Below are 13,373 nucleotides of genomic sequence, written 5' to 3'. Positions count from 1 at the left end.
TTTTTTTTGCCTGTTGAAAATTAAAGTTTACTGACTTAGCCATAAAAAAATGTTGCTTTATTTATCTGACCGTATTGGAATGTATTTGTTAGGTTTTCAGTCAATTAAATTTGGTTCAATAAACAATATGTGGTTATTTTTAAAAATTTTCAATGAACATTCGATCAGTCCGGCCCTCGGCTTGCAGCAAAAATTTTTATCTGGCCCTCCGTCCATTTGACTTTGACACCCCTGTGCTAGACGATGGAATCAAAACACATGACAAGGTCACCATGGTCAAAGGGACATGGAGTGCTGTTCTGCTCATGGCGTAGTTTGTTATGCAACATGGTCAAAGAGGGGCAGTGCTTTTTTTGTATTGGCACATTTCCGAATGGTCTCTTTTTTTAAAATACACTGCAACAAACATTTGTGCTTGTCAGACACCATGTCCATGTAACTGTGTGGGAAGCAATTAAAGGGAACCATTAAACAGCGCCAAAAAAAAAAACAAAAAAAAACAAAGAACGAGTGTTAAGATGCAACAGGTGTGAAGTATGAGCCAGTCTGTCTATTGGCAACACCTAAATCTTCAAGCATTCACAAGCAATGCTTTGGATTTTTAGGCACTTGGGTAGTTGTGTCAGCCGTAGTGAGGACAAGCATCCCGGTGGAGCCGCGTGTCACATTGGTGAACGTCAACATGCACATGGGAGGCAAGGCCCGACTCTGAACTTTCACCTGTTTCTTCAACCGACTTGGGAAACTGGGAATCCTGAAAAGGTCTGGCATTATGTTGTGGGGACAAAAAAAAAGTATTTTGCATGGACAAAATGTGAATTTGGCATGACACTTATTTGTTTGGATGATTCCACCACACGTGTGACGAGTTTGACAACAAAAACAAGGGCACACACAAAGACAGTTCCTGTTGTGTCACTCACATAGTCATCACTGTGAGGTGAATGCGTTTGTTTGAGCGTCTGTGTGAGTTGCCTAGCACCCGATAACCGCAGAGGCCGAAACTCTATCTTGCTTTAACAAAGATCAAACAGCGCAGACCCCTTTGCTATAATCTCTCAGCAAAGAGATAAACACTGGACCACAACTTGTAGACAAAAACTATTTTAATTAGGCGTTGGAATGGAAGTCAGGTGCTTGTACACACAACCACCCTGGGTGCGGTTCATTTGGTTCGACTTTTCGACATCCGCTCATGTAGCTACTAGCTAGGTGTAATTACTTGCATTTTTAAAGATCCTGGTGCCAGGTTTAGGCTAAAATGTTGATGTGTTATCCATCCATGCATCCATCCATTTTCTGATCCGCTTTATCCTCACAATGGTCGCAGGGCGTGCTGGAGCCTATCCCAGCCGCCTTTGGGCAGTAGGTGGGGTACACCCTGAACTGGTTGCCAGCCAATCGCAGGGCACACAGACGAACAACAATCTTGATATTTGATATATATTACAAAAAAAAGCCCAATCCAGTCAACACAGAAAAGACAACAAACACAAAAACTGAACTTAATAAAACACGCATGAAAAAAGAAAAGTGCCCACTATAGTACAGTCCAGTTTCATCTGGCGTTTCTGCCTTGAAGTGTGTAACTCTTGGACACAAGTCATTTGAAAGAGACAATTAGGTTGCTGTGTGTTCTTGACTTTTCCAAAGGAATTACACATTCCACAGTAAGCCCCATAAGAACACAGGTGCATGGAGGACCCTGCATGCAAGCGCACATGCCTCACGTGTCATCATAAGCAAGGTGGGACACATGACGATAAACCCACATGAGGTGACTGCTACTTATCAAGAGAAACTGAGCTTCAACAATGATAAACGTGTGCAAGGATTGTCTTGACAGCATTTTATTAGGTAACAGTTTCGTAAAGGCAATGGAAGACTGCAAAGTATAAAAGTAACCAGCAGGGGTTTAGGCTCCTCATAGCTTATTGGTTACTCAAATGCTGCATTCAGACAAAGCCCTTCTGATTGGCTGTTGAATAGCACGTGGAGGCCCACAGCAAGGAAAAGCAGGAGATGGAGAGGGAGGGAGAAGGATCTGTTTACAAATAGTTTTTAAATGCAACAACAGCATTGATGGTTGAGAGAGAGGACTGCTTTTTTTTAATTGGGTGGCCTACATACAATGTTTTATAAATATGAAAATCATGGTACATAGACAGGTGTTTTGAGTTTATAAATGTAGTTACAAATGCAAAACAAATGGTTGGTATAAACATACCATATATCACCAGATGGGTTAACATCTGTTATAGAAAGGTAAATATGGATTGTTAGCACCAAGTGAACAGCTACACAGTATAACTTTCCCCTAATCAACTACAAGACACAGTAATTCAGGATTAACTCACACAACTGCAATAGTCATCCACGCAACTGAATTACACTTCCACAATACTGAAATGCTCACACACACCCAACCAATTATTTTTCCCACTTGAATACACTAGTGAAGAAACTGTCTATTACACACAGCTTAAACGTATATTTCAGTATACTGTATTATACAAATGCAAGGCTCGAAATAACCGGTTTCACATTGCCGTTTACCGGTCAAAATGTAGGAGAAGCTCTGCAGTACTTACCTACAAGCAGCTTGCTAGCAACAGCTTCAGCTGGTTACTGGTGCACCTAAACACATTGTCGCTCCTAAGTCAGGAATCATCGCCCGGTAAATAAGATGCATTTCTGATGAGTATCATTCTCACAAAACGAATGGCGAAAAAAGACGAAGAAACCAAGCTAAATGCTAACTCAACTAAAAATGACACGGCAAGTGTGTTTAACACTGCAATTAAATGGTTTGGTCATCGATTACGCTTTTCACGCACATCTGGTTGGAACCGCGTGAAAGTGGAGAACATTCAACTTTGAACAGCGAGATAGCGGAACAATTAACAACTGTCTGGATTCTGGACAGAAAAATCATACAAGATAAATTGGACCAGAACTGGAAATGAATTAACTTCCATTACAGTGTAAGTCAGGAGGAATGGCCTTTTCAGTTTCTGACCAAACCGAATAATTTTTAGGATTCCAAAAATGCAGGCTCAGACAAAGTGCGTTTAGAAAAATATTACAGAAAAGTATAAACTGAAATCGCTGGTCACAAGGAGCCAGGAAAAACAAAACCACTTGCAGATGCAAGATTCAAACGAACGCCAAGAGTGCACAAACTAAATATCCCAAAGTCCATTCACACAAAAATAAAGAGCAATAAGAGAATAACAAAAATACTTAAAACAAGATGTATGGATAAAATGAGAGCAACTAGGAATTGAGAGGTCTAGAAAAGCACAATTTAGCACAACAGCGAGCAAGGTCAATAATCCAACAAGGACCAAGCAGCTTGTCAGTCCTTAAATACAGAACCAGGCTTGATGGGGAAACGCGTCACAGGTTGACCTGCTGGAGGTAAACGCCCTTCACTAATATGCGCACACTCAAGACAGAACATCCATCCATCCATTTTCTGATCCCCTTATCCTCACAAGGGTCGCGGGAAGAGAGAACATGACAGGCCTAATGTTAAAATTATATCAATTTATATGAATTCATAATCACTAATGTTATCTGATTTCATGATAGAGTCCTAAGATTTGAATTTTGAGGTCTGCACAATAAAAATTCTCAAAATTACATCAGAGATTCATTTTTAAATCACATTGACTTCGCTTCTCGACAAAAAAATAAAAATTGCTGCTATACACAATCTGAATTTAAGAACTACAAACTGTTGATTCAATCACAAAACATTAAAAAAAGAAAGCGGATGGATGGAAGTGCAAAAGGATTTTAGTCGTGTGACAAGGAGTATTTCACTGATGCAGGTGAGCAGAAAAAAAAGTGTGTATGAAAGCGGTTCTGCAGTTTTTATGACAATGTTTATAAGATAAGATAAGATAAGATAAGAAAACCTTTATTAGTCTCGCAATGGAGAAATTCCCAATTCACAGCAGCAAAGTTATGAAAGGAAGAAGTAGAACAACAAAATATAGGAGCTGCTAGAAAGGCAGCCACTCTCGCGGCGCCATCTTGAAGTCAAAATAACAAAAATACCACAACAGAACACATAGGACACAGACAGTCGTGCAATCTTCACCACTTTCCTGCATACACATTGTTGTCTGAAGCAGTTATAGATGAAAGAGGAGAGGATCAAAGTGTCCTTTTACCAGTGGTTCAGAGACGTCATGCTCAAAATGTGCATGCGTCGGCTACAAGCTAAGTTTCAAAGTCAACAAGAAGTTGTAGCATCCATTGACGAAAAAAAGAGATTGGTTCACTTCTCCTGTCCCATGTAAATCCATTTCAATTCCAAGCGGCGACTCTCAGTTCCAAATCGCTCCTCTCTCCTCTCCCTCAACTTCAGCAGCCATCCATCCAGCCACACCAACGCTGACTGTCCGTCCAACAGCGCCGACATCTCCACTGAACAAAACAGATTTGTGAAAAATGCTGCCCATTACAGGTGCAAAAGACACAAGCGACCTGGGGCTGTCCAGCACTGACAGTCAAATGGCGCCGACATTCCTCCCAATCAAAATCAGTGCTGGTACAGGTGTGCTGCCGAGAAGGTGCAACCACCCAGCACAGATTGTTCTCTTTTGATGAATGTCGTGGCCAAAAAAAAAAAAAAAAAACGCTGAAAACAGTCCACATCAGGTCCACATGACGAAACAACAAACACCATGTGACATAACAAAAGACAAAAACAACAAAAAAACAACAAAAAAGCAAGGCTCTTGAAGAGCACTCGCCAATGGCTGCCTACTCCAGCGCCATCCTGGAAAAAAAAACTCTTTTACTAATGCATGTGTGTATTTGACCAGTAAAATGAAGTTGTGTGTATAAGAGATTTTTAGTGGTGTGTTGGAGTGTTTAACCGTTGTAAGTAAGCTCTTCTGTATGTGAGCAAAAGAAAATTCATCATGAATTTGAATAACTTATTAATGTGAGTGACACGTTCAGGAATGACGCTTTCAGTAGTGTCTATGCGAGGTCACCCTGAATTGTGTCCCTCACGGGCCCTCATATAGAGAAGACGGTGTGCGCGTACCGACTCAGAGTCAGTTTACCATCCCCCAGCTTTGCATTCTATATTGCAGCCGTGGCAATGGCAGTTGCTGGTCAGAGATCAGTCAGCTCAAGTCCTACTGTTCTCTCTGGGTGCAGGTTCAAGTCTCTGTGGCCCAGCCCCCACCCAGTCTTGCCGTTTCCCACAGCTCCAGCATTTGGCTTGTGTCCGATTCTGATTGGCCCGCTGGCTTCATGTGGGCGGAGCGAAGGCGTATCCTTGTGCTTTGTGATCTCACAATCAGCTGTTTTGTACGTTCTACATACTGATCTGAGGATCAGCTGTAGGCAGCAATAAATAGGAGGAGAAACGATAGCGGAGGCTCGAAAAGCTCCAGATGTTATGATCTGAAACACTGGTGTAATATTTTACACGAAGCTCTTCTTCTGAGAAGAAAGCCTTTTATTTTTATACGATGGTGTTTTAACTACCTCTCTTAAAGGCTATCTAAAGCTATGCTTTAAAAATTGTAGTTCCTACTGTGTGTGATCTCGTTTACAACTTGAATAATATTGCAAAGGCAGGTAAGCAGCTTTCTTTCTTGTTGTTTTTTCGTCGTACCCTCAGTTTAAACATGACGGCTTTGAAGATGAATTGTCAATCGTCATTCTGGAAAAATTCCATTGCGGTATAAGTAACCTTCTACCTTCACAACCTAAATCTTTCAATGTCGTGTGTGATTCAAAGCGTCTTAAGTGTTTTTGCGATGCCTTTTGCTCGGAAGATGACACCAATCTGCATTGTGCAGCCGCTGTTGTGCAAGCTGCACCAATTGCTCGATGGCCGATGTTGATGTTTTAAGAGAGGCGGACATTTGAGGTTAAGGTTCCCAGTCAACATCGCTGTTATTTTCCACTCTGCATTACTCTATTGTCAGTGTAGGTCGACGTCTCGTTGTGTGGGGCGCGTCACTGATCAGCTTCGACTGTCATTGCTTTGACCCTTCAAATGGAGGGTTTACACGGATTATTCATCTGTAACCTGGATACTATAACCCATTCCAAAGTCTGCCGCTAGCTGTCTGGCTCCGCATTCTGCCGTGGAGTTTTACTGCTTTTACATAACGACCAACGCGATAGTTTCACGTAACAGCGCCGCACATTTAACGCTCAAATATTAGATGGTGGTCGAGAGGTAGAATAATGACGCTATGTTGAATGCAGTAGGACGCATTTCCTGTGGCTTCACGGCTACCGCGTCCTACAATTTCCCTGCGTTTGCGCCTCAGACGCTTTTTTCCTTTTTTTGTTGCGATTTCGTGACAACATTGTGACGCCACACATCTTGTTTTCATCCCCTGGCCACGCCCACTATATAACCCCACCCCTACAGGCAAATGAGGCACTTTTCATCTGTAATACTGGGTGCTGATAGGGAAGTCACTGTACAATTGAGTTTTTAAGACATTAGTCGTAAAATAGAAGTACAATGACTTTCCGAACACCCTAAGGAACTAGTGCCGCGGCGAGCAAACGTTTATGCTCAAGGGCCACATTTTATTTTTAAATTGACAGATGGACCATTTATAAATGAAGTAACAAAAATAGTTAAAATGTATAATTGAAATAATGATTAATGAGAATATCAATATGATTTCTTTAAAAAAAGAACAGTAGTACCTTATTTAAAAGTGACGTGACTTAGTTTTTCATGAGTGCTGTAATGGTAGCAGTGAACTCCATTCAACTCACTTAACAATAAAAAGCAGTTGGGCAGATAGTGAACAATCTTTTTTAAAAAGTTGCTGCCAGCTGTTTATTGCCACTCCCAGGTGATATTAAACTTAACATAAACTGAATTACACATTGTATAGGTAAAAAAATTGTAAAACTGCCTCAGGAAAGTCTGCTAGCTTAATGTTAACAAACAATGCACAATTTAATAGATGGGCTAACACCACTTGTTATTGTATTTGCCAACCATCCAGCAACACTTCAGCAGCAGATTATATAAATATAGTATTCAGTGGACCCCCATGTTACTCACGGCACATGTAATGAACATTTCAAGTCACGCCCAATTTTTTTGGAAAGAAAATATGCCTCTAGTTATGTACATGTTTAGTTATGCCAATCGTGTCAACATGGATGAGCGGATGGATCAGAGCTGTGCTTCTCACGCTATTTAACTATCACTGGCTCTGTGCTTAACTCATTGTGATAGTTGTGCTGTTTTTTTTAAACTCTCAATTAGACCTCAGAATGATTTAAGTGTTACGGTTCACTGTAAACAACCCAAAAACCCACATTAAACTCTTTCCAATTCTCACAGCGTCCACCCATATTTCTGACTAACAAATCGCATTGATTGACTCTATAAATTATATGTACAGTATTTATTTTACTGGAATGTTTCTTAGATGAGAACAAATTTCAAAAAGACACAAAACTTGATTTCTTCTCCCTGCGTTAGCAAGCTGTTGTGTGTGCAGCCAGAAGTTCTTTCTCCACTTCTGAGTTCATTTTCTTGGGTGCAGGAAAATAAGGCTAGTGTTGTCAACAGACACAAGACCTGAGTGTTGAGTCTAAACCTTAACTTTTATCTTATCCAAATCTGTCTGTTGCTGGCGTTGGGTGGAATCCACGGACCTTCAAAATGATCACTTTCAGGTGACCCCAAAAATGGCGTGCTTGTTCAACCATCAACATCACAGAGAGAGCCAACTATTTTCAATACTTTAGCTTGTTCCATAATTTATAAAAATAACACCTGAATGTGTGGACTGATCAAAGGTATATATTTGTGAAAAAATATTACATTTACCAAATCATGACATACTGTACAACAGTAGGAGGTTTTGGCCAGATGCCAGCAATATACTCTATGAATCGGTGCTCTGAAGTTCATTTTTATCTTTGTGTTCTCAAAAAAGGATAGATAGAGCAGTGTTTTTCAAACTTTTTTGAGCCAAGGCACACTTCTTTCATTGAAAAAAATCTCGCAGCACACCACTAGCTGAAAATGTTCACCCCCCCACCCCCCCACACACCTTATTTTAACAATTAACGTGTTATATTGTTACTATAACCGTTTTTAACATTGAAGAATGACGTTATAACAGCTTGAATTGGAATCAAATGAACACAAAGAAAACAGTATTTTATCATCTTTCATATTTATTTATTTATTTTTTTAATTTTTTTTTTTTTATAAAAAAAATATATAATACAATTCTCAAAACTTCTTTCATATTTATTGTTTCACCGTCGTCCTGCATTCATGCGTCACAAATTCGCTTGTCTCTCGTCGAAACACAAGACAATTGGCTAGCTGTTGCTCCTCCCTAGCGGTATGGGAGGGTACTACATGATTACTTTCTGGGCGAAAGACCGCACAGGCATACAAATTGGACATTTTCCCGGCACACGGGTTGAAAAACACTGAGGTAGAGCATCTTACCATACGCACCTGCACTCTTTATCGGCAGACTTTTTCAACTTTAGTTGAACATTATTACATCATTGTTACACATTAAGCCAGGCATTATTCCTTGCCTCAGTAAATTCTACAGTGTTTATCTCATTTCCTTTTAATGTTCTGTAAATGCGTACTTTCTGTGCGTTGCTTAATGTCATTCACCACTCCCTTTTGTTGTATTCCTTACACTAGCATTCTTTTATTAACACATGTCCAAACCTGCCAGCATCATGAGATCCAATGCAAGATCTGAATCAAAACTTGAGTTTATGCATCTATATATTTGCATTGTTTTGACACAATGAGGTAATAATTAACAAATTATATTATTACTCGTGTGGTTAAAATTCACAGCGGTGTTGAACAACTGAAATGTATGTGTTCTCGCTACATGACCAGTCAAAACGTTTTTGTTCGAGAAACTGTTTTAACTTTTGACTGGTATTGTGAAAGAGCGGCTCAATAATCGAAACAGCTCTCACTTGGATGCAGTGTTCTACATCATTCACTGCAAACCACAATAAACATTTAAAATTTCTTTGGTTGTGCTGATCAAACGTGATACATCAGATTCATGATCAGGTTTAAATGTTGACACAATTTAAAAGAACAGCCTATCTAGTGTTTTACAACACAAATGTTGATGAGTACTTGATTTTATTGCAAAGTGACTATATGATCAATGCTGTGAGCTCTTTAATATATGGTACATACTGATTACCTCTGAACACAGGTCATTGTTAAAAAAAAAAAAGGTTTACACTTTCATTGGCTTCGCTAAAATATATAATTTAGGATTAAAAAGCAATCCAATGAGCTCACTCTGAATTCACTGTGCTCTTCACTCTTACCATTAGACACAAATCAGGTCCACACCATGATGACTGGGTTTTGTTTGGAGGGAATACAAAGTGTTGACTTTCTAGCACTATTTGACATTGAACCCTTTTCCGAAAATATGTATTGCCAGTGAGGAACACAATTTTGTAACGCCATTATTGTCTGTTTGCTCTCTTTCAGGCCTTTGCTCCAAACCAAGTGAACCCTTACATTTGCACTACTGAGGCCCACGCTACCTTCATCCAAACCAAGATTCAGCAAAGGGCTCTGAGTCAAAGCAAAGTCAAATAATAATAATACACCGCTACAAGTCTTACGTGAAAACGAATACCATTCAAAGGCAGCTATAGCTTTTTATTTCTTATTATTTTTTGCGTTATTATTTTTTTGCGCATCAAGTCTTCAAAACTTAAGGCCAAGCCGTCATGTTTCAACGTCTGAGCAACTTGCTGTTTGGGGAGGTAGAAGAAGTGGCAGCTGAGCTGAAGGGACCTAATCCCTGTGTGACAGAGGCCGACGAGGAGGGATGGATGCTTGTCAACCTGCCTGGTGAGTCATCTGTAGTTTGACAGCACAGTAGCTTTCGAGAGTTAAGTAACATAAGATGCCTCTTAAGTTGAGAAAACTAGAGAAATTGACTTTAAAGAGCACAAGCGCTGTCCCCACTTGTATTGAACATCATGCTTGGAGGCGAAGTAAAGGGTGTATGTGGTCAGGAATTGGATCAGGTACAGGCCGAGGAGACAAACCTACTTGAGTTGTTTTCAGCCAGACAATGGAAAGATGCAATTCATTTTGAACATAAACCTCACTCCTCCATGTTGATATCAATTATGACAAAGTGGTTCAAAAAAATTAAATGTCTGTCTTCAGATGCCACTCAAAAACAACAAAAACTAGGAGAACTCATTCAAAACCCAAGAGGGTCAACACAACTAATGATGTGACTCTTTTATGTTTTGTGTCTCCTTGCTCCCTCTTCTCCACCCCTCCCCCCGATTTTTTGTACACACCCTTACATCCCCCATACTGGTATGCGTGCGCGTGCGTATGTGATGGCTAAAAATGATCCCTTCTACCTGCACGGCATTTGCATCAAATCCTCCCACCTCCAACTTATTGACGTTCCCATCCCTGATGTCATGCGTGCCATGCGCTTAGACGAGTCTGGCTGCATGATGCCAGCCGACGCTGAGACACAGGCCCAATTTACTATTGCATATCCAATCTCAGACAGTAACCAATCAAACCTGGAAGATGCTCAAACACGGACTGAATCCCTAACTTCTATTCCCCGCTTACCAAACAAGCGACGGAGGACACGTAGCGGCCGGGCGCAGGGGGCAATATTACCGACAGACCCCGCGGCTAGTCCGAACCCATCAAACACGGGCGTCACTACATTGTCAAGACGGGCCAGACTGTCCACAGCCTCCTCGACTTCTCAGTCGACTTCTCCTGCTGGGAGCGAGTGTGGGGGCAGCGGGGATAGCAGTAGGGCAGGCTCAGAGAGAGGCTGCATGGATGAGAGCTGGTTTGTCACCCCTCCCCCCTGTTTTACTGCAGAAGGAGCCACGGCAGAGGCGAGCCCCATGGAGGACCTGCTCATCGAGCACCCCAGCATGTCTGTGTATGTCTTGCCGAGCAACCTGTCCATGGTCTCCAATGGCAACCTCTCGGTGGTGGGCGAGGAAAGCATTGTGAGCATGGCGAGTAGCGTGAGGTGAGGAATTCACGAACCCCCCACCCAAGCACCATCATGAGCAACTCAACAATCACATTTACCCTTTGTCTCCCCTCCTGCAGCAGAGTGGCCGAGCCAGCTGCTCCTCCAGCCACCCACACCCCTGGGCCATTCAGGGTGAGTTTTGGACCTTATGTCCAGCCTAAGGTCGCCCATGTGGCCAGAGTCCAGCGCAGCAAAGCTCGCATGGAAAGGCGCCACCTGAGCCGCAACCGCATCCAACGCCAAAACCGCACCAGGGAGCAGATCCCCCGCCACGCAAGTCACGCTCGAAACACCTTCCTGCACCAGCCTAGCAAGCGTAACTTCTGCCACTAGACTCCCGAGAAACTGGGGGCCATCATCTACTCTGAGGGCATTAGCAGAGCATAGTCTACCTTCGACGCCAACTTTGGAACAGAAATTCTGTCTAATTGAGTTTGTAATACACTTCAGACTAATTGGATTCTTCCTATTTTGCAGCTAAGCCCTCAGAGTGGAACTGAATAGAACTTACCTATATTTTCTGCTGTGTCTAAAAAAGCAACAAAATGTTCATAAAAGTTGAAGTCAACATACAGCTCTGTTCATTTTCTCTTTTTCAGTAAAATGTCTTGAACTCTTTCCCAAGGCATTTTTTTTCAACAATAATCAGATACAACTTCATGACTCATTTAACACGAATGAGCGATCTTCTCTGACTGAACAGAAAAGAAAATCGTGGGAACTTTGCGTGACTGCAACATGGCTAAACTTGATTCGCACAGAAAGCAGCTCATCATTCCCTCATATCTGCATGAACATTTTATTTTTGTCCAGAAAACAAAAGGATGGTGTGTGATGATTGTGGAATGAAAAGTGCAATAAAATTTATTGCATATGCATTGGAGCAAACCAAATTTAACACGGGAACTGAACATTGTGTGATTCCTCACGTCGCACTTTGAGAGGGGTGAGCGCAAGTAGGCGATGGTACGCGCATGAGAGCAAAACACACGAAAGAGTAAATGGAATGAAACGGAGACTTAGACGCAATGGCTGAGAGTAAGAAGAAAAGCAACGCGTGAAGTGACCCACGACTGTGCCCTGTGTTGTCTGGCATCAGTCAAAAGAGCATTCAGAATTTAAATGCATTGATGTCGGACAAATGTATCATATAAGTTATGTTAGCTTTTTAATCGAAAAATATTTACAGGCTCATGATATTTTCAGTACAATAATTGGAGACAGACCTTGCGCGTGGGTTGCATGACATGACGAGATATAGTAAGTGTGTAGAGACCGGTATTGATGGTACAACTCTTCAGTTTGTTTTGTTGGTTTTGCAGTCTGTGCAAGGTTCCACCAATATCAATCTGTTCATGAAGACAAGGTCAATGCATTAAAACTTGGCACATGGCATGATAATGACCATTCAATTGTGTGGTGAATGTGCCAGCAGAAGCGATGTGCCCAGCACACACCAGCCACAGTGTGTGCTGTGATTCTCCACTTTTACGAAACAAAAAAAAGCAAGTGTGATGGCTTTCTTTTTTTTATTTTATTTTTTTGCTTTAAGAAAACTAATCTAAAACTTCGATTAGATCTTTTGAACATCACCACCCGCTGTTTGTTCCTGTCTGCTCACAAAATTCTTATTGTCCAACTAGAGGTTCAGCTTAATGATATGTATGAAACAATATTAAACAATGGTGCTGAAGTGTAAAATAATGTTTGTACATTATTGGAGACATGGATGTATGTTTGCACTGTCATTCATTTTTGTGAGTCAAGAGTTTTAGTGGTGTGCTGTGTGCTTGTGCTTTTCTTTTGTGACCCTTTCATTAGTCTCCCCCCCCCCAAAAAAAAATCGTTATGATAGTCCTTTATTATGCTTGTAAATATTCTAAGAACAATTTTTAGTGCTCTGTTGGATGTCAAAGCTCCTCATGACCTGAGGTGAATGCTCTCTGCATCCCTTTGATGCTCCTTATCAAAATGGAAAGGGCTGCATCCTTGCCCCCTTTTGAGTCGCATCTTACTGAGGAGCACAATGAAAATCACACCAGGCTTAGAGTCGATGTTCCGTAGGCTTGCTTACACTGCCTCCCAGAAGGTCCATTTGGACTTTTGAGAGGAAGTTCACATGGCTGTAGTTCAATCTGTTTTGCTGTGTTCAAAAGAAAAAGGGTGAACCAGTGATTCTTTTGCAATCTTTGGAAAGCGAATGGGAGTTTTTTTTTTTTTAACCATCCAAGTAATTGTTCTTTTTAATTCCCTACCAAAATTGTTGTTTCATAAACTAATATCATAAAAAGGTTTTATTAAAAT

The 13,373-nt window shown here is 41.2% G+C and overlaps 1 protein-coding gene and 1 long non-coding RNA gene across 4 annotated transcripts; one reads left to right on the top strand and one right to left on the bottom strand.

Moving 5' to 3' along the window:
* Positions 1 to 653: 653 nt before the first annotated feature.
* tp53inp2b (tumor protein p53 inducible nuclear protein 2b) lies at positions 654 to 11,637 on the top strand. Of its 3 annotated transcripts, XM_019868556.1 has the most exons (5): positions 654 to 794; positions 2,262 to 2,265; positions 9,521 to 9,889; positions 10,502 to 11,063; positions 11,147 to 11,637. In XM_019868556.1, the coding sequence occupies exons 3-5, from the start codon at positions 9,766 to 9,768 to the stop codon at positions 11,400 to 11,402; spliced, it is 942 nt and encodes a 313-aa protein (XP_019724115.1). In that variant the 5' UTR covers positions 654 to 794; positions 2,262 to 2,265; positions 9,521 to 9,765; the 3' UTR covers positions 11,403 to 11,637. The 3 variants fall into 3 exon arrangements, with proteins under 3 accessions (XP_019724115.1, XP_019724113.1, XP_019724116.1); XM_019868554.1 differs by lacking the exons at positions 654 to 794; positions 2,262 to 2,265 and adding an exon at positions 5,329 to 5,607; XM_019868557.1 differs by lacking the exons at positions 654 to 794; positions 2,262 to 2,265 and adding an exon at positions 5,336 to 5,607 and having other exon boundaries at positions 10,907 to 11,063.
* LOC109515022 (uncharacterized) lies at positions 6,821 to 7,962 on the bottom strand. The gene is made up of 2 exons (XR_002168099.1): positions 7,735 to 7,962; positions 6,821 to 6,982 (listed from the first exon to the last, which is right to left on the bottom strand). It is a non-coding gene; the product is annotated as an uncharacterized LOC109515022 (long non-coding RNA).
* Positions 11,638 to 13,373: the final 1,736 nt, after the last annotated feature.

Source organism: Hippocampus comes, unplaced genomic scaffold (assembly GCF_001891065.2).
Source record: "Hippocampus comes isolate QL1 unplaced genomic scaffold, H_comes_QL1_v1.1 scaffold41, whole genome shotgun sequence".
Classification (NCBI taxonomy): domain Eukaryota; kingdom Metazoa; phylum Chordata; class Actinopteri; order Syngnathiformes; family Syngnathidae; genus Hippocampus; species Hippocampus comes.
This window is presented reverse-complemented; position numbering and strand designations above follow the sequence as displayed.